Here is a 27,195-nt window from a genome sequence, read left to right as displayed (position 1 = left end):
ATGGATGTCGGTTCGATACAGAATTAGCTATAAGATCTTATTACTTGTTTTCAAGGCACTATAATGTTGCCCCTTCCTATCTCTCGAGTGTGTTGGCATTTTACAATCCTTCAAGATCTTTGAGATCTGAAAATCAAAATCTTCTTTGTGTAGTAGGAACTAAGTACAAACAAAAGGGTAACAGAGCCTGTTCTTGTGTCGGACCCAAACTTTAGAATGATCTCCTTCTTCCTGTGAGGTCAGTAAAGACACTACCGAAATTTAAATCTTTTTTTTTCTGCTTTTATGTTGTTTAAGCGTTTGTTGTTAGTGATTGTGAAGCACTTTGGGCAACGGTGGTTGCATTAAGTGAGCTATATAAATACATTTAAAAAACCTTACTGACTCTCAAATCTCATGGCTTTTGTATGTAGAGAGAAACACTTGGAAATCAAATTCCTGACTTTGCAACGTTTAAAGTATTCAATTTTCATTCAGTCCAGTCATAAGCAGCATTGCAGACTTTAACAGTGTGACAGACACCATATCGGCTGACTGTAAAAGTGTTTACACATTAAACAAGTCTAGACGTTTTTATTCTGGTCTGTTTGCTCTGCTGGCCTCGTCCGGCTCCATCGAGCCAGTAAAAGGTAAAAGCCTCTTCCAGTTCTATCGCTCCAATATGAATTCAGATTTTTATAGTGTTTCATTCAAGCCAGGATATAAAATATGATTTGGTCTTGTAATTTAATTTCGTATGCTTAAATGGCACTTCTAATTCAGACGATACCATCTGCGAGGATATGATCCAGTTTTATTGCATTACACTTCAATGAACATCAATAGGTACAAAATGGTGTTTATTTTCTTATTTTAAATGTATTGCAAACTTCCGTCTTAGTTTACATCTTAGCAGAGATTAAATATGACACATTGCAATTCTGTTTGATGAAACCAAATTTTCTCAAATTATATTTGATTTAATATTAATTATTTACCTAAAGACAGAAAGATTCATACAAAGTAAAGAGAGTATTTATTATACTAAAAGACAACACATTTTCTTTAGACATAAGCCAAAAATGTTACTTGTCAGTGTCAATATAACAATTGTTGGCTTTTTGCAAAAGGAAAATTAGCAATAATAATAATAGAAATACTCTATTTTATTACAGCCAAATTTATTAGTTTTCTTTTAAATTATATTTATGGTTTTGATAAATTAAAAACCTTAAAAATTTTTTTAATATTAATCAAAGTAAAAAGATTATTTATTATATAGCTAATATATTTTCTTTAGACATAAGCCAAAATGCTTAATTTAGGTTAATATAACAATATTTGGCTTTTTATAAATTACTTTCACCATGAATTAAAGTTAAATTAGCAATAATATGAAAGTAGAATTTTCACTTAAGATAAAACTAAAGAGATTTTGTCAGTAAATGTTTAATTTAGTCTGCTCGCTATAAACAAAGTCAACTTTGAAAGACCTTTAATGTTTATTGCAATATATATATATATAATGCATCATATTTTTTGTTGTGTACTAAAAGAAATGAATGAATAAAACCCACAATCCTTTCCACAGTAAAGCTTTTAAACATCCTATACTAAGTAAATAGTGTGTAAACAAAACAGTTTCTTTTAATTATTATTTTATGGGGAGTATTATTTGCTTTTTGAAAAACTGAACAAAACAGGTTTAAAGCATGATTTTTGATTAGATCAATATAAAAATGTACTTTAAATAAATGACATTTGACTTTTTTCCAGTGCATCCACATCCAATCTACCTGACCCCTGCTCCGGCTCAGGATCTGCTGTCATCGAGCAGCTGAAGCTTTCAGACATGAAGTGTGGCTCAGAGATCTTCTCTTCCTCCCACTGTTTAACATCATCTTCCTCTTTCTCCAGGTCTACTCTCTCCTCAATCTCCTCCTCGTTTATGGAGTTGAACGAAGGTTTGACCATGGAAATATCCACCAGACTGCCATCCAGATGAACAAGCCTGACGATGAAGGACAAATCACACTCATGATGAGACAGTTCACGGATTCACATTCATTTTTACCCAATAACAAACAAAATGCTGAGTGGAAAAATCAAAAGTATTAAACATAACCAGTGCTGATGTTAAAAATCAATATTTTAACATCCCTCTGACTTCTCATGTTTTCTGGTTTTACAACATTGAATATCATGCTTCATTTTTTTATTGATCAAAAGAAAAAGAAAAAAACTAAAAACAGATTGCTACAAACTGATCTATAATAATTAGGAAATGCAGAATAAATAAAGTGTATTATCATTATTTTGTTACAATTATTATAATATTTATATAATATTTTATTATATCACCATTAACAACAACATCAATAATAACAACAATAATAATAATAATACATTTAACTTAAGAAGAAAAAAAAAACCTTTAAAACAAATTTAAAAATGATGCTTTGGCAACTAAATAAAATGAAATTATTTGAAGTTAAAATACTTGCATTTCTCAAATTTTAAGTAAAATATATATATATAAAGAAAGTTAAATAAAATGACAAAAATATAAAGAAAAAAATTTAAAAATATGAAAACTGACAAAAAAGCACAACAAAAACTAATTCAAAATATTAATACATATTTTAGTAGCAGATAAATAGTACTAAAATAACTAAAATACGCTCCACAATATGAAAATGATGCATCTGTATCGTTAAAGATATGTTAAAAATAAATGAGCTCATTTAATAATGCAAACAAAAAGAAACCTTAAAAAGATGCACTTGTATTATGCACCTTGTTATGGTTATATTACCATTAATAATAACAACAACAACATATTAATAACAGCTATTAAAAACGAATAACTATTATTATTATTATTATTATTGAAGAATGGGATCATAACTGAGCCTTTTGGCCATCAGATGACACGCACATGATCATAAACACACAATGGCCGCTGTGAAGTATGGTGGTGGTAGGATTATTATTATTAAGGAATGCCTTTAAAACAACACTGTTCATTTCAGAGTCCAGAGCTCAGTCCAGTTTATGGCTAGACTTGAAAAAGCCTACATACAAACTACTGCAGCGGCCAGACATGCAAAGCTCATAGAGACCCTAAAAGATGGTGAATACTTTCATTTTGTGCTTTCAGTAACCACTGTACCTGGAGATAGTGCTCTTCTGTTTGTCGGCCACAGATTTGATGTCAGTGAGCTCTAGGAAGCGCTCGTGGAAATAGTGCAGATGCAGGATGCAGACCAGCAGGAACGAGGTGGGAATGAAGATCCGCGTGAACAGAGCTGGAACCGAGAACTTCTCCAGACCGAGATCTTCCAGCCTGCACAGAAGAGGAGCTCACCTATCACACCACAACACCTGCGACACTGCTCACGCAAATAAGCCAGAAGACGTCTTAAAAGCATACTTCTCTCTGCTCATGCCTGTCATGTTGGACCACACGTTAATGGAGGACTCAAACTGGAAGGTGTAGACCAGAATGAGCACCAGCATGGTGTAAACCACCACTGACATCCAGAAATACTTCAGCATCCAGCGCCACCTCTCATAGTGCAACTGAAACAGAGCCGGACGACACATTGACTGACCGTATAAACATATCTAACACAATAGCAGATGAATCTGTGAAAAACTACAGAAGAACATTGCTACTTCTTATCTCACATTTCAGGCTTCTTTATATCTCATAGTTCAGAGACAAAAAGTCTTCATAAAAAAGGTTTATATACCACGATTCTAACTTTTTTCTCAGAATTCTGACTTTGCATCTCACGACTGTTTTTTTTCTTCTCCACAAAATAAGAATAAAAAGGTAGAAAGTAATTGCAACTTTTTATCTGACAATTCAGACTTTTTTCTTGCAATTGCAAGTTTATATCTCACAATTCAGGCATTTATTTCGCATTTTTCTTCGTAATTCTGAGTTTACAGTATATCATATGTTTTCTGAAAATATTCTTGATTGATCTTAACTCTTTAAAAATTCTGCCTTTTTTTTTTGCAATGCAAATTTTTGCAAGTTCATATCTCACAATTATGACTTTTTTCTCATAGTTGTCTTCTCAGAATTGTGAGTTTATATCTCTCAATTCTTCATTCTGCATCAATTTTGAGTTTATATCTTGCAGTTATTATTTTTTTCTTTAGAACTGCAAGAAAAATGTCTGAATTTCCTTTTATATCGCCTGGCAGAAACAATCTTTAAAAAATAAAATAAAATAAATAAATGGATAATAATAAACAAACAAAAACAAAAATGACAGATACAGTAAACAAACAAATTAAAACAACAAATGGCAATAAACAAACAAATGACAGATAAAACAAAAAACAGACAAAATACAATAAACAAACTACAAAAACACAAAAAAAGATGACATACAAACCACACAGACAAACAAACTCCCCATTAATTACTGTCTAATGTGTAATAAAGTGCTATTTGATATCAAAAGGCTGTCATCAGAGCTACAGAGCACAACACAAACCTGATAAAGTGCCACGCAAAAGAGAAACATCATCATGTAAATGATCTTGTACATGACGATGCGTCCCTCAAAGCTAACGAAGAAGAACATTCCTCCACAGATGTAGATCCAGTATTTGTTGAGCATAGCCATGACTGTACGGCCCAACACATCCATCATCTCTCTGTGCCCCCCGGCCTCGTCCTCCAGACCCTCTATAACACACACACACACACACACATATGGGTAGTTGACGTATCAATGTGTCCTATGGTGTGATATGAAAATTTTATTATATATGAAAAATTATGTATAATGTTTAGATATAATAAATTATATTTCCTACTATAAAACAGTTTGTGAAATGTGTCAAGCAGTAAGCTGGCCAAATGTCATTCATTACTCTCTATTTGAGGAAATCTGGTATGCGAAAGATAAAATATTTGCAATATAAACAAAAATATTATGGAAATGCTCAATATTTATTTTGCAATACACCAAAAGCTATGTGACAATGCACACTATTTTATCTGTGAAATGCCAATTGGGTGGAAAGACCACATTTCACTTTTTTACTAAAATAGTTTTATGCATTTTAACTTCTTAAAAGGGGAAAATTGAATGGAAACTTGGCTTCTGGTAAGTTTTCAATGTTGGACTGACAGTGTCTCTCTCTCACCGATCGTGTGTCCCTCCACTTTGACATCAGACAGCTGCGTTTCATCCGTCTGTTTCTCTCTCCTCTCAGTCAGAAACTGCCTCACCAGCAGCCAGAAACTGAGGAGGCACAAAGTCTGCACAAACACACCGAGTCAGTGATTCATTCACAAGAGGATATGTGCGTGTTCAGGGCCTAAAACTCCCTTATTCAGGATAAAATCACTGTACCGCACAGAACAGAGCATTTCAGTGATTTCAGCAGAAAATACATATCTTAAAATACACCAATGTTCAACAAATAATCAACTGTACGATTACCAATAATCACAATAAACAACTCTTCAAACAAGGATTACACCGTGTCCTAATCAATCACAGCCAATCAGAACACAGTGTGGCTCAACCAATCAGATCATTAAACTGGAAACATCTTTTTTTAAAACACATAAATACATAGACACAAGGGCTGGGTGATGTGGCCACAAATATTATCTTAATATTATTATTATTATTATTTGTAGCATTAATGGGGAAGGATATTTATTTTTCCCTACATTCTGTGTTTTCCGTTTTATTTTTTTCGGGATTCTGTATTTTATGATTTAATACAAATTTATCATCAACAATTAAATTAAACTTAAATAAATATTTTAAAATGTAATTAATTGAAAATATAACAATTAATTTACAACAAAACATTGCATTTTTATTTGTTTATTTAGTTAAATAAGATGCTGCACGATAGCACTGTATACATTAAAACATGGATGAACAAATATCTTGGTTGTATGATATTATATTAAAATATTATAATTATTATTAGTATTATTACTACTACTATTAGTAGTTTTTTTAGAATTATATTTCAGTATACAACAGACATATATGTCTGTCATAATTTCTTCAAGTTAAACCAGACTTTTATTTTGACGGGCTGTCGTGAAGGTCTTTCAAATTAACTTTCCGTTTGGTGAGTATTTGGCAGTATTTATTTATTTTGTTGTGTGATTAATCCACATCAACTTAAAATGTCCAGAGCTTATCTTTGTTATCAACATACATTTTATCACAATATGATATTATTTACCACACCAGCTCTAGTAGGCACGTATAAATACAGCACGTAATGTGGTCTTACTTTAGAGCCCAGTTCCCGGAAAGGCACATCTTTCTTCAGGAAGAGTCCAGGAACGGGCTGCAGCGACTCAAAGCTCCAGATGTACTGCAGGATGATGAGCAAGTTCCCATAAAACACCATGAACGGAGAGGTGATCATTGAGTATTTCCTCCGGTCCCTCACCATCCACAGAATACAGGACCAGATGAGGAAGACGAAGGTCAGCCAACTCACGTACGTGATGCTCCAAGCCTGGACAGATGGTCAGGAGAAAAACAAATGAGATGACCGAACCCCCCAGAAGACCTCAGATGATGCTAACCCTGGGACAACATATACAACTACCAAATTTAGCTTAATCACAATGTTTAAACTCAACATATAATCATTGCAGTTAATAGTGTTCACCGTCTGTTTGATTACGTGTTATTTGTAACTAACTGCAAGATTCTTACTGTATATTTCTGCCATAGTCACCACTAATAACCTACTCCTGATTATAATGTAGAAACTTAACATTTTCTGTAAAGCTGCTTTGCAACGATTTGTGTCGTGAAAAGCGCTATACAAATAACCTTAAATTGAATCTTTGCAAACCACTTTTCCTAATATTATGCTAGTTAGCTAGTTTCGTGACTAAATGTGGCTAAAGTAAACAATACGGCTCGTCACCCCATGGAAGAGAGGGGCGGGGTCAGCAGAGCTCATTAGCATTTAAAGGGACATGCACCGAAACGGATCACTGAGCACAGAGCTGATTTTGACAGGGTAAAAGGGTGTTGTTTTACACTACCGTTGAGAAATTTTAACCAAAGTATGTTATAGACTTTTCATTAAGACACTAAAGAATCATATCAACTTGTGGAAAATGGGCATCTGATGACCCCTTTAAATGAATGGCATTTGCACAAACTGCGATCACCGAGCCCTGAAGCAGCTGCTGAAAGAAGGACTGTGAAGCAGGACTCACCATCATGGCGATGAGAGCGCAGATGTAGCTCTGCTTCATGATGAACCTGAAGGCCTTGACCGCCGCGTTCACACGGATGACAGTGAACGGCTGAGGAACCTCAGGAAGCTCAACATACACCGAATCAATCTTGTAAACACCGCAGTCCACTTTCTCTGAAAAACAAGCATGTATTTTAAGCAAACGCCAGGGTCAGATTCTGTGAATCATCTAACATCTTTGCCCTCGAACATGAATGGAGGCTTTACATGATGTTTATATCTGGAAACTTCAGACTGCATTTCCAAGAACTGAAAAAACAAACTTCCTGAAATGTATGGGAAATATCTAGGAAATAGGGATGTTTGTGGGAATAGTGTGAGACTATGTACAGTACTTGGTGGAAAAACATCCTATTTCACTACATATTGATTTGCACCTAAATCTAAATCAGTATTTATGTCTTGATTTCAATGAATTTATCTAAACTTTTTTAAACCAGATAGCTTTACTTTGGAAGCAAAACTGTGCAACAGTATAATATTTAATAATTAGTGACATAGTAATTAGTAATATAGGAAAATAATATATTAATCCATAACTATATAATTCTCTCTCCACATATTCATATATATATACACATGAATATATGTACATACAGTCAAAACAAACATTTTTATTTTTTACTAGTGGGTGCAGGACACTATAAGTGAGGAGAGCAAAATAAAGTGAACTGGGTCATATTATACCCCACACTTCTTCATGCAGTGGACTACCAGTAACATTTGGGAGCAAAAATGATTCAGACGCTTTGACCTGATCATGTTTTGCTGAAGTGTTTTTCTTTAATTGCTAATACGATCGTTTTACACCACAGACTGAACTAAATGAAGCTTGGTAATTGGTTTTATCTAATAGTGTTCTTAAATTTAACAGCGGACAGCTATTCAACACAATTCATTACATACCTTTCTATCAAAGTTATCTGACATCATCAAGATTAATTTATTCTGACGCAGTTTAACTCGGAGCTATATTTATTCTATAGCGAATAAACTGTGATAATGTGAGAAATGTTGAAGGTGTCTGAATATATTTTGGTTTGTACACTGTTATATATATATATATATATATATATATATATATATATATATATATATATATATATATATATATATATATATATATATATATATATATATATATATATTATATATATAAGACTTCCGATGCAAAAGCCTCTAAGTGTCGTTTGAAATTTTCTTCTAAAATGAGCATTTTTATCAGGCTATATATATATTGCTCTATATATATATATAATAGAGCAATATAATGTATTAATCTATAAATACCAATATGTAAATTCTCTCTCTCTCTCTATATGTGTGTGTGTGTGTGTGTGTGTACCATGGTATTAATATGGTATATATAAACAAGGCAATAGTTGACAAACTGAGTTTTTGCAAGGTAATGAATCTACTTTGAGTGTCAGAGGAAAATGATTTTGTTTTAAAAAGTCAGTCAGCAAATAAGAGTTCTTTGGACCCGTTTGGACTCAGAGTGTTAGTTTAGTGACTGACTTACGCGGATCAGACTCGGGTCTGTAATGAGGGGTTGAGTAGAGCTCCACAGACTTCGGCCCGTTCTCATGCGAGACAGACGTGAAGTTCAACGAGGCTCCGTTTGATGTTACCATCAAGACCTGGGACAGAGTAAAGTCAGACAGGCTCATGTATTCATCTATGATGCTCATAAATGACAGTCGATCTGAAACACAGACCTCAGGTGTGCTGTAGCCATCTTGTGTGGTGAGCAGCTGAAAATACAAACGGTACGACTATTAATTTACAGATCACATCTTGAAAACAAATCATAGACACATATATAAGTGATACGTGCATGTTTGCACAATCATTTTTAAAGCTTAAATGGAGGAAAATTGTAATATTCTAAATTATTCTAAAAGAGTGATTGTGATGCACAGAAATACAAATTCCAAAATCAATGCAGCAAAAATCCTGGATGCACAGGCGAGAAAACAGAAACTGACTTCTTAACACTTATTTAAAAAAAATTCAAAGTATATATATATATATATATATATATATATATATATATTTATATTATTACGCTATATATTATATATAGCATAATAATATACGTATTAATACAATCGAAATTTTAATTTTAATTTCACTAAAAACAGATACCAAAATCATATTTAATAATGAATTAATGAATAAATGTATTCAATAATTAACAAGTTGTACAAACAGTTAAATTGCACATAAGGCAGTTTTTCAAACTTTTCATTATGCCTTTTATTATAGAATTATGCTTCTACTCCAATTAGTTGTTGAAATAAACATCCAATCGGTGGCTGTAATACCTTGTTCCCATGACATATTTATTCAAAAAGACATTAAATAATAAAAAAAATGTCATGAATATGTAATATAGTGCATATATTATCAAAAATAGTTATTTTTCTAGCTGACTAATGAGTTTATGGATGTTGAATGTCTTTCCTGAGTTACATGTGATGTTCTGTGACATTTTTTATTACAACTGAAAATATTTTTGGTTCCTGAAATGTTGGTGCATCACTAAAGAGTGAAATAGAGCTATGGAAATGGTTGAGTGTCTGATGAAGAGAGTCAGGCTCCTACATGTCTCTCATCTGTGCGATAATGAGCCATTCGCCACAGCTGCCTCTTCTTCTCCGCTGTGTAAACGGCCACATTGCTTTCAGGAGATTCGGGTTCCTCTTGTTCCTCAGTCTCTCCCTCGTTCTCTTTGACCTGCGATGAACCACAATCACAAATACATCCCATTATACTCAGCATCTTAGAGTTTAATACTGCATAATCTGGCTATTACACGCTTAGAAATAAAGCTGCTTCATGATGCCACAGAAGAACCTTCTCATCTAAATGGTTCCTTAAAGAATCTTTAACATCTGAAGAACCTTTCGGTTTCACTAAAGCTTCTTTGTGGTGAAAGAAGGTTCTTCAGATTATAAAAAGGTAAGAAAGAGATGGTTCTTTGACTGAACGGTTCTTTGTGGAACCAAAAATGGCATCGCTGTGAAGAACCTTTTAAGCAGCTTTATTTTTAAGACTGTCGTTTCAGTAAATAAATAAATAAATAAATCATCTTAAACCCTTATGTTGTGCTCTGGAGATGAGTTTCTTTTTCCTGAAAATGCTATTTAAAATCATCGCATTGGACTAACACTTAATCACAGAGGCTCACAGAGTATAACAACTTCACAATCAAATGTAGATGTTCGGTGTTCAAATCTTATTGTACTTTTGTAATCAGATGCATAGGAAGACTGTCTAAACGAGACTGTAGTCTGACCATGTCTTCTGACTCCTGCAGCCAAAGGCGGATGAGCGTGGCCAGGGTGTAATACAGCACCAAGAGCATGATGGGATTGACAAAGTGGTGCCACTCCAGGTCAGGGTTGACTCTGAACATCCAGGTGTGAGAGCAGTCCGTCTGAACCACAGGAGAGATGCCGAACAGACTGAGGAGAAGATGAGAAAAATATCAAGCATTCATAAAATAATCCATGAGTTCCAACATGTTACAGTGAAGGTATCTGATATTAATACCATGGTGTGTGAGTCATGACTATCATATACACTGATGTTCAAAAGTCTCCTCTGCTCACCAAGGCTGCGTTTAATAAATGCAAATAAATGAAGCCTTGGTGAGCAGAACAGACTTCTTTCAAAAACAATCATTATGTTTCACCAAATCAAAAAGACCAACAGAAACAACTGTAAGAAAATAGTTGTTAATTCACTTCAGATTTCCTAAGGTTAGGCTTGTGTTTAGTTCAGTGGAACCAAAATTGGACGCCTAAGAAAAAATGCCTTTTTACCAGGGTATAAAAGTTAAAAAAGGTATAAAACGGGATGAGTAAAGAGAAAACAGAAGCTCAGCAACACTTCCAACAGCTCTTCACTTAAAAAATGATCTGAAGCGTCATGAGTCCATCCAGAACGAACTCATGGCTTTTGATGCAACCTGAATGCAATGTACTTCACATTTAGCTGATGAAATCAATAAAACGGTAGCTTCTCGCAGCCAAAACCCTGAAAGCATATTAGGTGACAAACGCATGCTCCTTGGCTTTTATAGTTTCGGTGCTGTTAGCAAAGTCATTGTGGTTTGCCAGATGTTCGTTTTGCTCGTATCGAGAAAATATGAAGTCAGAATATCTGGCCTTTCGCGATTCATCCAAACCCAAAGCGTGGTGTCCAAGTCTTAATACCACGGCTGAAAATAACAAGTCGAAGTGCAGAAATGTTGCTAGATTGAGTTACTATTTATAATGCGGCCAATTCATAATAAACACACTGTTAAGAAGAAAAAGGGACATCATACCATAAAGACACATCAGAAAGCTCTTTAATCCCAACCGCTAGACAGCAAGTCTTTACTGAAGTCTCCTGCTTCTCATTTTGTGTCTGAGAAACAGATCTGACATGCATCTCCTCAAGAGATCTCAACTACATCTCAAAGCTCAGAGATTTCAATGCGGACTCAAATCTCACCGAGATCCAGAGATTCAGAGACAAACATTCATGTTATAGCACTGTATTCAATAATTGCCTCATTTACATTTCAAAGAAATATTATGAAATGTTGGTACACTATTGTTCATTCGGTAAATGTTTTGTTTCTGAAAGAAGCCTCTTCTGTTCACCAAGGCTGTATTTATTTGATCAAAAATACAGTACCCTGTAAAAAAAAAATAGTTGTTTCAACTTAAAATAATTTGTTACCCCGCTGCCTTCCAGTTTTCCCTTAAATTAACATTGAGTAACTTAAAATTTCAAGTTGACTAAATTTTAAGTCAGCGGGGTAACAAATTATTTAAGTTGAAACTACTTTTTGAAACATTTTGTTTTTAAGTGTAAAAACTGTGAAATATTATTACAATTTAAAACAGCTGTTTTCTATGTGAATATGTGTTAAACTGTAATTGATTTCTGTGATCTGCAGCTGTATTTTCAGCATCATTACTCCAGTCTTCAGTGTCACATGATCTTCAGAAATCATAATAATATACTGATTTACTGCTCAACAAACATTTCTGATTATTATCAATGTTGAACACAGTCGTGCTGCACAATATTTTAGTGGAAACTGATACATTTTATTTTTCAGGATTCACAGATGAACAGAAACAAAGTACATATTTGAAATAGAAATCTTCTGTAACACTATAAATGTCTTTACTGTCACTTTTGATGAATTTAATGCATTCTTGCTGAATAAAAACACAAATTTATTTAAAAAAACACGAGTATTTCCAAGCAGCGTCTGAGAAAAACGTCTTGCACTGATTGCACCAACAGACAAACCAACAGAGAAGCACTTGCTTTTAATCGCTGGGTTTGCTAAATTAGCATTTTATTCAACCCAAAATAGACTCTTCCCTGGCATTTCCCCATATTTCGAGTACAGCTAGCGTGTAATCAAAAGCGTCTTCACCACAAAGCTGGTTGTGATTGTGCTGTTTATGTGATTGTCAGAGAGAAGCTCTTTGTGTTCGTCTCAGAGGCTTCGGCTCACAAATGGCCTAATGCTTTTCTAATAGGGTGTTTCTCAGGTTTTGTTTGAGGAAGAAACCACTAAATCCTGTAAAAACCACTTCTTTCTATGTGGCTGAATGAAGGGGTTTAGTAAAGCACATTTCTTCTGCTTTCTCTGCACGTTCACCTCTTTTATTCTTCTCCCACACATTGTATTTCTGAAGGTAACAGGGTTTTGCGTTTGGCTTGGCCCTCGCGGTGTTTTCTGAGCTCGGTTTCAGACGTGTGTGTAGTATCGTGTCTTTTATAGAGGCTTTGAATGCGGATGAGGTTTCAGGATGTGGATTCGACCCAAACGAGCGCAGTAACAATTTTAAAACTGGCTTCTTTCAGAGGTCAGAATGATTGTTTATTTGTAGTTTTGGGTTATGGTTTTGCTGTTTTGAAGTCTTTTTGAGCAGCTACTAATCTACTGTAATAGAGAAAACCCAAACAAACAGCCGACGCAGGAGAGAGGCTTTCAAAGCCTTCAAGACTTCAGGCTGTTTTCTGCTGTTTGGATTTTGTTGTCAGTCATAAATGTATCTTTTTATTTACATGTTGCAACAACAATAATAATAATAATAATAATAATAACACATTTCTTTTTTATTTCATAGTGTTAAAACCTATGGCTGTAAATTTGCACTTTTTTGCTAAATTTTAACAATGTATTTTTAGAAGTAAATTTTTTTCATTATATGCAGTAATCACAATTTAAAAAACAACAACAATAATAATAAACATTTATTTATTTATTTCACAGTGATTAAAAACTATAGAATAAAACCATTAATTCATTATTATTGTTGTTGTTTTACATGTTATTAAATATTTTTTAGAAATGTATTTATTTCATTACATGCAATAATATATAATAATATAATAATAATATAATAATTATTATTATATACATTTGTTTCTTTTTATTTCATAGTGTTAAAAACTATGGCTGTCAATAGAATAAAACAATCATAATTAATCTCATTATTTTTTTATATTATTATTATTATGATTATTTTGCTGTTAAATTTAATTAATTTTTTTTTTTAGGAAATTCTTTATTTCATTATATGCAATAATAATAATAATAATAATAATAATAATAATAATATTGTTTTTATTATATTATTTATTTATTTATTTGTACCTTTTTAAAAATTATGGCTGTCAATAGAATAAAACAATCAGAATCTCATCTTTTTATCATTATTATTATTGTTGTTTTGCTTTTAAATTTTAATTTATTTTTAGGAATGTATTACGTTCTATGTAATAATGATAGCATACATTTATTTGCTTAACAGAGAGAATGCAAACAAACAGTTGAAGATGGAGCAGAAGACAGCTGTTTACTGGTGTTTGTATTTGGTTTGTATCAGTTATGAATTTGCGGCGACGTTTGCAACATTTTTTAACGAGACGCAGCAGTTGCTCTGTAATTAGTGTGTGTCTTGAAGGATCAGGAATATTATCGTGTGAACTGTCAGAGTAACACAGAGCAGCCGCCGATGCCACACGAGACGCCTTCATCTAGAAGAACTGCATCTACGTTACTCAAAGGCTCTTCTGAGTCACCTTTGATAGTTTTTCTCCTTCTCTCCCTGAAAGCAGCTGTGTAATGTAAGCGGGGCCAGGAGCCGTTCCGTCCTAATGAGAAGCACCTGGACTCTCAATGCCGCCGCCGCCACCAAAACCAGTCTCCGTGGATTGGCTTGTCATCGCTAAGCATCGAGCTTTAAGCGTCTGCCTGTGGAAATATCGATTAATGAAACTAACGGTCATTACAATCCATCACAGCTCAAACACTCATTCAGATGATGACAGGTCCATGAGTCATTACTTATGTTTATAACAGTGAGGAAGTCTATTAGTAAATACAATCAGTCAACAATTTATTGGTTTATTGAAGTTTATCCACCATACTATATTATACAAGATGGAAGTAGCAAAACATTTATTATTTGCCTCACTTACTATAAAAATGCTAAACGACTGTCACGGGACAAGAAACATTTTTGTGTTTTTGACATATTAGGCATGCAAATAAATGTGCATGTGTTTAAAATACTTTTTGCAAATAATTCAAAATGATTACTTACCAATTATATACAGTATATACAGTGTGTTTGTATAGCACGTGAAATTTACTTAAGAAGAAAAATAGTGTAGGTTAACTTTTTAAAGATGTCCGTGAAACTATCTTAAGAAAGAAAGAAAGAAAGAAAGAAAGAAAGAAAGAAAGAAAGAAAGAAAGATTTTAGAAAAAAAAAAATCTTAAGGATTTTTCAGAAGAAACTAATTCAAGAAATATTTTAATATTTTATTATCATTGAGATACTATTAGAGATTTCATTAATATTCTGAATTAATCCTGAATTTAGATATTTTCTGTTATGTTAATTTCAGTTACATTTTTTGTCATTTTTATTAAATGTTTTTAATGTCTATATAGTTTTTATTATTTTTTATTACAATTTTTGTTTCAAGTTAAAATGAAAATGATAAATGCGAATGCCTTGACAACTAGCTGAAATAAAGTAAGTTTAACAGTTTCTTTTAAATATTTTATTTCAGTTTATTTTCATTTAAGTTTCTATGGTTTTAGTTATAGTTACTTTATAATAACCCTGGTTCAAATTGGCTAAATATCAGATTTTCTTTAACGAAAACCAACAATCACAAGTGCAATTGTTTAGCTGTCACTCTCGGATGTTTTATTAAGTATTAAAGTCAGTCATATGCTCTGCAATTATACTGAATTCTCCCAACCAGAGATTCATTACATTATCACCACTAAAAGAAAGTCATGCATGTTTGAAACAACATGAAAATGAGCAAATGAAATGCATGATCCTGTTAACACAACATCAAATCAGACCATCAGATCTGAAAGGTTTGATCTGAAATCAGATCTGAAAACGTACAGCTTAATAAACAGCTTACATCCCACAAACCTGAAGACTTACACAAATAAAAGATCATTAGTGTAGTTTGGGCTGCACTTTACTCAGTCGCGAGGTCTTTCCTGGAGCGAAACGCTGGGCAGACGCCACAGAAAACACACAGGACTAAATCAAGATCTCTGAAAGCAAACTGAATATTGACTCTTTAAATCAAACCTCTCCAAATAGAGCCTGACAGTGTGGGCTTGTAGGTCGTTTTTGGTTTGAGATCCAAGCTCAAATGACTTACACGATGAGCTGAACAGACTGCAGAGGCTTTTAATGAATAATTTCTAGCCAGTTTTTCACATGCTATCAAACAGATGTGAGCTCTGCACAAAAGAGTTTCATCCTCTCTTGATGCACAAATAACTCTTCATCCAGCCCACAGTAGCCCTAAAATACTCAAAACATCAATTAATATCATCCTTCCTCTAGATCAGGGTTTTCAAACTTTTTGATGCCAGTGATCCCTAAATATGATGATCTCCTGCTAAATAAATAAATATATAAATAAATAATGCATGTATTTTATGTGTAAAGATATATATTTCTATATACAGATATACATTTATGTTCAGCCTTTAATCATGAACCAGCTTGACAAGATAAGCACACATGATCTCAGTTCATGTTGGCTCTTTCGAGTCGACACTGGATGCCAGTCGCTGTAATGCCACATAACACAACAGGGCAGTTAGCTAAATCAGCGTGATTGAGTCCACCGGCCACCAGACCCCCGCTCACATGCAGGATTCCCGCTCGGTAGATCGTTCTAATTGAATTGTCCTTTTGTGTTTGATTTTCAAGCAGCAGCGTAATCTCATTGGTCACAGTAAGGGGATCCGGCTGCATCGGTTTAAGATTGCGGTCGGGATGTAAACCTTTTATGTGCAAAACGAGCAAAAGCATAAATCGAAGCATTCACCTGCCCGGCATGAAGCCATACATACCCCAGCGAATCCGAACAAGTTAAGCTTTGCTGCTCAGTCAAACGGCCTCAACGGGATGTTTTAAAAAAGGGTGGGTCGTATCTACAGAACTGATCCGGAATACATTTAGGGCTTGAAATGCACCGTTCGGCTTCATATCCCATTAAATCCAGCTCTTTGACAGGTCACAGGCTGTCGTCTCATCCAGTGTTCCCTCTAAGCTGCGCACTTCTTACGTCGCGACCGTGCAGAAGAAATAATATACCACGCACAGGACAAGCAAAAATGTAAGTTATTTGAATTATAATAAATGTGAAATAACTGCAATGCTCGGGGCAAACCGCTATAGAGTTGAGAGCTACAATATAAAGAATTGAACTGTTCTGCGTGAGATTTTTATTAATTTTCTTTTAATGATTTTTAATACAATTTCTTGGTAACACAGCACTGTGAAAATGTTTTCTCAGGTAATCTGTGCATCATTTATTTGCATCAAGGGTCAAATCAAATATAAATAGCATATTAAAGTTAAAAGTTACACACTTTTTTGTGTGTACGCTGTACAGGTCTGGTTTTTGCTCAGGTGGCCGAAATGTTCACCCAATAGAGAAAAGTTTTGCTCAGCAAGAAAAAAAACAGCGAGGGAACATGGGTCTCACCTGGCGTAAGTGTTTCCGGGCGTAACGGCCTCCTGGAAGAACTGGAACTGGTAGAGGTAGAGCATGATGAGGTGTCCTGCGCTGAAGATGGCCATCAGGACACACATACAGCTGAAGAGAAGCGGATCGAACGTGCGGCAGAAAGACCACCAGGTGCACAGGCCCAGGAAGGTGAAGAAATACACCGTGGAGGTCAGAGAAGGCAACATCATACCTGGAACAAGGACACATTGAGAGAAGGCTGAGAAAAGTCATTTCCAGAGCCATGGAATTTCTGCAAAAATTTGTGTGCAAAAAAAGACCACTGTTAATTTTCAATACCGAAGCTATGAAGGTATGAAGCAAGTCCAATTTGGACCCATTGTGAAATTTGTATGGGTAAATCTTTCTCGATTATGTGGATTTCTCTTGAAATGACTATATTTTTTGCCTTTAAAGGAATAGTTTACCCAAAAAGGAAAATTTGCAGAAAACTTCTTTCTTTATCGGAACGGTTTGTTGAGAAATTTTACTAGTTCATCAATGGATGCTCTGCAGTGAATGGGTGCCGTCAGAATGAGAGTCCAAACAGATCTGGGATGATCTGAGGGTGAGTAAACGTTTAGCTGAACTATTCCTTTATTTCTTTTTGTTTGATCTTTGGGATATAACAACACACTTGAGCTTGTATTCATCTTCAGTTTATAAATGAATGCTGCTTATTGATCCTATGTCGTGAGTGATGTCTGTCTCAACACTACCTACCTGTGAGGCCCAATAATATGGTTACGACTACTTTTCCTGCAGTGGTAATCAGATTTCCAACGATTTCTTTGAGTTTGGACGCCACGTCTGCTATTTGCCGCAGGATCTTCATTTTGGTACTTTCTTCGACGTCGGCCTCCTCAAGTTCTCCATCCTCTACATCCACTTCCTCCTCCTCCTCCTCAGGAAGTTCACAGTCTTCATCTCCCAGCTCGAAGTCTTCGAACAGCAGCTCACCCTCAAGCTCCAGCTTCTCACTTTTCTTGTCTTCTTCCTCATCCTCCTTTTCCTGAACACATGATGACAGATGTTTACTATGAATCATAAAAGAGTTACAGGAAGTGCAAGTTTCTTTTTTTTTCTTTATAACTTCCAATCCAATGGTTATGGGTAGACAGTTAGATGTTGCCTACAGAAACACCACTTTTTTTTTTTTAACATTTGAGTTTGGTTGTATAAATGTACATAATACGATAAATGCTGTTATTTTGAACTTTCTATTCATCTGTGAATCCTGAAAAATAAAATGTATCACAGTTTCCACAAAAATATTGGTCAGCACAACTGTGTTCAACATTGATAATAATCAGAAATGTTTGTTGAGCAGTAAATCAGTATATTATTATGATTTCTGAAGATCATGTGACACTGAAGACTGGAGTAATGATGCTGAAAATACAGCTGCAGATCACAGAAATACATTACAGTTTAACACATATCCACATAGAAAACAGCTGTTTTAAATTGTAATAATATTTCACAATATTACTGTTATTTGTGATCAAATAAATGCAGCCTTGGTGAACCCAAACTGTTGATTGGTCCTATAAATACACAGAACATTTGGAATTTATGAAACGCTTTGATTGGTCAGAAATGTCCAAATGCCACATTATTATAAGACATTGCTGTATCAGTTTGTGTTATGAATAGGGTTGGTATCTTTTAATTTTACTGATTCTGATTCTGCTTATCGATCCTAGTTTTAAATCCAATTAAAGATAATATTAAGTCAAACATTTAGATGTCATCAAACATATTTATTGTCTTTTTTAAAAAGTGTTCTGTTGCAGCTGAATAACACGAGTGAAAAGCATCTTAGGCCTACAAGAGGAACCTTTGCCTACATTTTAAACATTAAATTGTTAAAGACAAGTAAATAGGAACAAACGGTAACACTTTAGAACACTTATTCACTATTAACTATGACTTTTCCCTCAATAAACTCCTAATTTGCTGCTTATTAATAGTTAGTAAGGTAGTTGTTGAGTTTAGGTGTTGGATTAGGGATGTAGAATAAAGCATTAATATGTGCTTAATTACTACTAATAAATGGCTAATATTATAGTAATATGCATGCTAATAAGCAACTAGTTAAGAGACCCTAAAATACCGAACAAACAAATCAGTCCTTTTTTCTTTTTGAAAAAATAAACAATAAAATAAACGTATGTGTTGTAAGATGAATTAGTTCTCTCTGAGAAAGGCTACAGGAGATAAAGAGAGCTTCCAGTTCTCCCCGGCACAGATTTCATCAAATTCAAACCCATAACTCAGCAAAACTCAGAACAGAATTTCAAAGACAACACACGTCAGGTTCAGATAAACATTTTCTGAGTCGCTGAGTGATACTCAAAACCAGAAATTCAATGGAGTATTATTTTGGAATATTAAATGTGACCCAATTCATTGGGGAAGGTGAGGATGGGTGGAGGATTGGCAGACAAAATGATGCCGCAGGAAAAATCTGCTCACTGAAAAAATAAAGTTCTTCAAGTTTAACAAAAATTCTTCTTGGTTATGTAAACGTTAGAGAACACATTAACATTCCATTGTATCATTTTGGACAAACATTATGGGAAAGTTACTTTTGAATATTCTCTGCACCGCCTGAAACTAGTAAGTATTCATGCTTAATATAAGTTAAATCAGCGAAAACATTTCATGAATGATGCATAAGTAATGTTTTTGTGCTAATGTTTTGAGAACGTTATAAAAGACCAGATAACTGAACAAATGTTCTATTAACATTACTGGAAGAACGTTTGCTCATAACTTTGAGAAAACCTTGTCAGAGCGTTTCAGAGACCGTTCCTGTTAGCTGGGTCTTTCTAACGTTAATGCTAGGCCACTCTGCTGTTAAATATACCCAGATTGAAATAATACAAGCCCTGCTGAGCTAAATCAGCTGTTTATTTGAACGAGCCTCGCTTTGCTGTGAAAACAAAAAACTGACAGCGTTTCCCTGAACTATATTTACCACATTACCAGAGTGAATGAGTACTCTGTGCACCTCCATTAAAGAGCTCATGTTAATGGACAAAACACACAAAAACAGCCTTCTGGTAGAACTTCAGAAAAACCATGTGACTTTAATACCTCTAGCTGATCATCCTGATAGAACAAGTCGCTCTTGATGAGAAGATGAGGCTTTGTGTTTGTAAAGCATGGACTCGTATTTTGGCAGGAAGCACTGGTTTATTTTTAGTGGTTAAATTAAAAAACATCTTGAAGGATTTGTTTCTTACAAACATGATTCTCCTGATTCAGACCAGAACACTTCTTCACTGGAGGAAGCGTTATTATGAATTATGGACTCTTAGTTAAAGCGTCTTAATGCTGGATGTGTTTCAGCTTTGGTCTTCTCCAGATGTTAACTGATGGACTGGAGTGGTGTGGATTATTGTGATGTTTTTATCAGCTGTTTGGACTCTCATTCTGACGGCACCCATTCACTGCAGAGCATCCATTTTTGGTGAAGTATTCCTTTAAGATGATTATGTCAATGTTTTCTCATATTTTTGTCATATATTGGCAGGTACACTAAAATGGTTGGTAAAAGACACAAACCATCCCTGGAAAACTTGATGGAATTTGCATTTCATTCAGAGGAGTGTATTTCAGAAATTCTTCAGGCAATCAAAGTGATGAAGGGACGTATGATTAATGGAGATTTCCAACGTGAAAGCTGATCGTTTGTGCTGTCCATGGTGCTGAAATCAATAACGGAAATCAGTTTGATAGGTTCTGAATTATATCTAAAGAATGAATGATTGAAGTAGTAATTAAAATAGATACGCCAGACCGATTTATACAACATTATTTGGCCATCTTGAGATTATTGGCACTGCCTGTGGTAGTTTCTCTTGTGTCAGTTTCTGAATCACCATCAATCTCAAACAAATTCAAATGATTTCAAATTCCATATTTTACATTTCGTTTTCTCCCTAATCAGCTGCAAACCGTGACAGCACAGTATGTTTATTTGTTTTATTTTTTAAAAATTCTGTAGCACTGTACTGGAAGCCCCGCCCACTTCAAAACCTCATTGGTCAAATTTACATTCATGAAATGAATAGAAATACTAAAAATGACACACACACACACACACACACACACACAAGCACTAACACAAACAACTAAAACTGAAACGTAATTACTAGAACGGAAAATATAACTACAAAAACTGATTCAAAATGTTATTAAAAACTATAATAGTATCTGTAATATTGTAAATTATGCTGTATTTGCCCAAATAAATTCAATTTGTCTTATATTTTTGTCTATGGGTGTTCTTGCTTATTAATAAATCTTCATCTTTTGATTATTGCTGTTGCCTCTAGTAATTCTGGGTGTGATTTTTAATGTCCAGCCTATTTTAAGCCAGCAAAAGTCATTTTTAAACAATAGTTGATTTGAATAAAACAACCCAGCATGTTTGGTAAAAACATTTAACCAGCTGGGTCAAAATAACCCAGCATGTGTTCTGTCCAATATTTACCCAGCGCTGGGTTGCCAAATAACCCAAGTTGGGTTATTTTTAACCCAGCATTTTTGTTCATTGTATATACTGTATATGGCTGGTGAGTTAATGTTAATTTCAGAGACTCACTGTGATTAAATATATTACATAAAAAAGGCTTGCATACTATGAAACAAATGTATATACTGTCATTAAAGTTCACGTCTAAAATCAGCTATTGTCCATCATGAGTCAAACACTATCAGTAATTCTCCTTATATATAGTTCATAAATCTACATTTGGTGTTACATGGTCAGTCTTATTTACATGCTGGCCTGTTTTACTTGGTAGAGCTACTGCTAGTAGTTTTTTCTTGGTTTCTGTAGTAAGAATAATAATATTAAAACAACTTGACTTCATTCGCACACCTTTAAGCTCTTACAGTGTGGTCTTAATTATCTGCCTGTCATGATCCATAAAGGTCTGAGCATGTGGTGAAGCATTCCTACATTTTACCACCCTCAAACTACCAGCAACCGACCGTCACATCGACCAATAACGCCTGTTTAAACAGCAATACACCACCTATATGGCACGCCACCAAATCAGAAAACAATTAAACTCCTGAGAAAATATAGAGCAGAGAGAGAGAGAGAGAGAGAGAGAGAGAGAGAGTGAAATATAAAAGAAAAGAATCAGTGAGAGGAGATATAGCCAAGTTTGGGGGGTTGGTACCGCCACCGAAAAAACAACACCAGCAAATGTATTCCAGATGTGAACCTCCTGAACACACACACACACACACACACACACACACACACGTGTTGGAATGCGAATGCATTGTTAATGGCATTAAGAAAGTGAGTGATTAGGAAACATGTGACAATGCAAATATTAATCTGATGATTAATGCTGCATGCATCTGGTTTACACAATGCCAAACTCAGTAGCTTGATTATACAAACCCAAGCTGTTAAACATTATATTCATTACATATTATACTAACATTTGACAGACCTCAGATCCATTTCTGAACTTTCAGCATGTAAAGTGTGTTATAATAATCGGCAAACATTTAAAGGCTGCGCTGAAATTTGCTGAAAATGTGCTCACCATCCGAGTTTGTTTCTTTATCAGGTTTGTATAAATGTGTCGCTGCATGCTGGATTTGTTTCATCTTTAGTCTTCTCCAGATGTTAACTGATGGACTGGAGTGGTGTGGATTATTGTGATGTTTTTATCAGCTGTTTGGACTCTCGTTCTGACGGCACCCATTCACTGCAGAGCATCCATTTTCAGCAAACTTTCATTTTTGGCTGAACAATTCCTTTAATTGCAAGTCCCTTTGGAAGATAAGTTGCAGCACATTCCAGATGATAAAAAAACTAGACATATATTTTGGAAAACACAGTAAGAATCTGGAACTTATTTTGACTGTCAGGTGAAGAAACGTAGCCTAGAAATAGCACACCTCTAGCTCTACTCAAACACTACTAATTAGAAGACACATCATTCGCTACGTGACCGAGTCTATGCGGTCTCTGTGCGGCTGTCCAAACATCAGACCTCACATCAAACAGGACATTTACCTGAATAAACACTGGACTGATTGCAAAGGAAATAGACCGTTTTCTACCAGTGTTGCATGAAGAGCCAAAGATGCCAGTTTGAGGCAAAAAGAGATTAACCAGAAGAATACAGATGTCACACATGAGCCAGTGCTGGTGTGATGTTCCCAAATACCATCTGATCCTTCCTTAAAATCCAAGAAACCAGCGGCACATTTTAATTCCATTAGAACTGAAGAGAAAAAGGGTTGTCGTTTTGGTGATGTGTTTTTTTGTACTTCTGTATTGTATTTAGTTTTGTAAGCAATCCAGAGTAATGCTATTCCTATTGTTTTAAATGTTCCTAATGCGTTTTCTTATTGTATGGGTTTCTTATTTTTCTTCAGTTTCCTCCATTTAAGTCTGTGATAAATCTATTTGATTGAGGAGAATCTGAAAAGTTTCAACAGTACTTGTGATTTTAGGTAAAACTATTAAATAACAAATGTCTTGTCTAATGTTTCAATCTACTTTTTTTACAGTAGCTTCCCAAATCTGCGGGATTCTGATCATTTCTGTTTGCACTTGTATTTCATTATTAGCTTTTCTAAAGCATTTCTAGCTACATTATGCATCTTGATCTTATAGTCTATATAGGCACAAAATGACATAATTACATCTTTGAAAAAACATCTCCATCCGCTCAACGTATGTTTTCATAGGAACTGCAGGATCTTATATGGCAGAAGATCAAATTCAAAGCAAGCACTTAGTGGGAATCAATACACTAAAAATATTTTATTCTTTCTAGATCAATGAACTGGTCACACCCATTATATTTAAACGATTCTGTATATTTTTAGATGCAGTAAGTGAGAAAGCGATCTCTCGAAAGTGAATCAGGCCACGAATCTCCACTCGTTTATTTGTGAAGACAGCAGGCTTGACTTATTGACACGACGGGTCCTCGCTGACTTAAAGACGCATTTGTGTATCGTTTCAGGCTGTCATATTAATCCGAGAATGTCCTTTAACTAAAGGGTCTTTGTTAAACATTCAGTCATTATCATTGGATTCTTTCATGTAATTACACTGTGGTCTTTATCATTGCATCAGCATCAGGTTTGATTTCCTAATAATCAAGAGCAAGGGAAACAATGACAGCCTGTGGAGAAACTGCACTTGCACAACTGGTATTCATCCAGATAGTTATGTGTTTTCAGTATTTTCCTCCACAAAGCTGCGCTTCATCATTTATAGTTTCAGCTGGAAGTGAAAAAGTCTCCTGCAGTGAGGGAAGAAGTGCGAGAATGATACGGGTGTGAGATGACAGACAGCTCTATATACAGGTCGTCACATTTACATGTCAGGTAGTGCTGGGTGATAAATCAATATTTATTACTGGAAAAAAACTCAATATATCGGTAATAAGCTTTTGAGCTAGTTCGATATTTATCTGACAATCAGCTGCGTGTCGCTAAAAACTCTGTAAGCAAGTCGCGGACTATTTTTAATGCTATTATTATTATTAATATTATTATTTCAAGGAATATCATGCAACTAAAATATTTCTTCATCCATGTTTTAATTTATGTAGCATACAAGTTTTGCTGCGCAGCACCTTATTTGACCTTATTTTTTTAATTTGTTACATTTTCTTTTGATTACACTTTAAGAGATTGAATAATTTGTCAAAGTGCACTAAAACAGACTTAAAGGGCCATATGACTGGATTTCATGTTTTCCTTTCTCTTTCATGCATAGAGTATATATGTATTTCTCTCTGTAGTATTGTTGTCGTGGAGACGCTGTGTGTTTCCAAATATGGTAAGAGGCGTAACATTGCCGTCACACGCCTGAGATATTCGTCCAATCACAGCGCACCGGATATCTGGCCAATCAGAGCACACCGCTCAGAACGATGAGCTTTGTAAAAATCGATGCGTCTCAGAAAGGCAGGAGGAGCAACAATAATGTACGGTTTGTGGAAAATAATGTGTTTTTTGAACCTTAAACTGCATAAACACCACATTACACCAAATACACAAACTAATGATCTTTTTAGCAACGCCATACGACCCCTTTAAAATTAAAACAAAATAAAACATATTTAATTAGGCCTAAATTAAAAGATTAACAAACAAATAAATACATAAATAAATAAACTAACTGCTATATTTTCTTTTGATCACATTTTTTCATTTTATGAATTCGTTTAATTAGACACAATTTTTAATGACAACAGAATCTGGAAAAATAAAAGAGAAAACACAGAGTTTGGAAAAGATAAAAGTATTCAACTGGGCCTAAATGAAAAGACAAACTACTTTATATTCATTCCTGTGATCTATATCACACATGGGGAATGTATATGCAATATTGTATTTTTATTTTAAGCATTATATAACTTTTAAAAGATTATGGTATATTTTATGAATTCACAATTTTTTAATGATGATTTTGCACTAAATCATACTGATTACAGAAAACAGAGTTTGGGGCATTTTTATTCATTCTTGAGGTCTAAACAAGCACTTGGGAAAGCATTTCCTTCTGTATTAATGATATGAAATGAATGCACTCTTATAAATAAAGCTGCTTCACGATGCCACAGACCTTTCAACATCTGAAGAACCTTTCTGTTTCACAAAAGCTTCTTTGTGATGAAAGAAGGTTCTTCAGATTATAAAAAGGTAAGAAAGAGATGGTTCTTTGACTGAACGGTTCTTTGTGGAACCAAAAATGGTTCTTCTATGGCATCTCTGTGAAGAACCTTCTGAAGCACCTTTATGTAGTGTGAGAAATACTGATATGGAATGATATTGTGCTAATATTTTTGACCATATCGCTCAGTCTTGGCGTCAAAACTAAAACACTGAAGAATGCAGACTGCTCACTATAGAGTTGGCTTCAGGAGTCTGTATGTTGTGTTTTCTCACCTGATTGTCCAGCTCAAAGTCACTGTTGTGCTGAGACACGTCCTTCAGCGGAGGCTTCTCCAGACTGCGGCACAGGAGCCACGTGACCAGACCCACCACAAACATGCCGATGTCCGGGATGAACACTCGGATGCCGTTCCCGGCGTCTGCACCTCGGACGCTGCAGCGGGACAAACACACATTTATACAGTCATTAACGTTCGAATCGGTACACTATCAGACAATCCTGCGGTGAAGCCCTTGCCTCACACCACTGCTCGAGCCAGAAGCTGACATGTCGGACCGCTCAAAAACAGAGGAGTGTTTTGATAGCGCCACAGAGCCTCAGTGTTCACACGCTTTGGGAAGCCATGGTTCACTTACAGTTGTCTCTGCATATTAAACTGGGTTAGGAGAAAACATTTTAGCATGAAAAAAATATGCAAGATAAATATACGCTACCAGGCAAAAGCTTTTAAACAGTAAGATGTTTTATGTTTTTTCAAGAAGTCTCTTCTGCGCACCAAGCCTGCATTTATTTGATCCAAAATACAGCAAAAGCAGTAATATTGTAAAATATTTTTATTATTTAAAACAGCTGTTTTCTATGTGAATATGTGTTAAAGTGTAATGTATTCCTGTGATCTGCAGCTGTATTTTCAGCATCATTACTCCAGTCTTCAGTGTCACATGATCTTCAGAAATCATAATAATATACTGCTCAAGAAATAAAGACATTATAGAAATAATCATTTTTTATTTAGCAAGGATGCTTAAAATTGATTGAAAGTGATGATAAAGAGATTTATAATGTTACAAAAGATTCTATTTTAGATAAATGCTGTTCTTCTGAACTTTCTATTCAAAGAAACCTGAAAAAATTATAGCTGTTAATAATAATAATATGAATAATATTTT

General features: G+C 34.6%; 1 protein-coding gene across 1 annotated transcript in view; it reads right to left on the bottom strand.

Annotated features, from left to right (window-relative positions):
* The window catches only part of piezo2a (piezo-type mechanosensitive ion channel component 2a), a 139,830-nt gene that overhangs the window by 55,707 nt on the left and 56,928 nt on the right, over positions 1–27,195 (bottom strand). The window contains exons 5-18 of the mRNA XM_079409605.1: positions 26,299–26,458; positions 18,070–18,358; positions 17,326–17,539; positions 10,562–10,730; positions 9,868–9,999; positions 8,979–9,014; positions 8,783–8,900; positions 7,220–7,374; positions 6,271–6,501; positions 5,152–5,266; positions 4,494–4,687; positions 3,413–3,561; positions 3,152–3,325; positions 1,776–1,990 (exon numbers count right to left, since the gene is read on the bottom strand). Coding sequence (XP_079265731.1) covers positions 1,776–1,990; positions 3,152–3,325; positions 3,413–3,561; positions 4,494–4,687; positions 5,152–5,266; positions 6,271–6,501; positions 7,220–7,374; positions 8,783–8,900; positions 8,979–9,014; positions 9,868–9,999; positions 10,562–10,730; positions 17,326–17,539; positions 18,070–18,358; positions 26,299–26,458 — 2,351 coding nt within the window. The remainder of the gene's footprint in view (positions 1–1,775; positions 1,991–3,151; positions 3,326–3,412; positions 3,562–4,493; positions 4,688–5,151; positions 5,267–6,270; positions 6,502–7,219; positions 7,375–8,782; positions 8,901–8,978; positions 9,015–9,867; positions 10,000–10,561; positions 10,731–17,325; positions 17,540–18,069; positions 18,359–26,298; positions 26,459–27,195) is intronic.

The sequence above is a fragment of the Barbus barbus genome (genome assembly GCF_936440315.1).
Source record: "Barbus barbus genome assembly, chromosome: 46".
In the NCBI taxonomy this organism is placed as follows: Eukaryota; Metazoa; Chordata; class Actinopteri; order Cypriniformes; family Cyprinidae; genus Barbus; species Barbus barbus.
The sequence above is the reverse complement of the archived record's forward strand: the minus strand, read 5'-3'. Positions and strand labels throughout refer to the sequence as shown.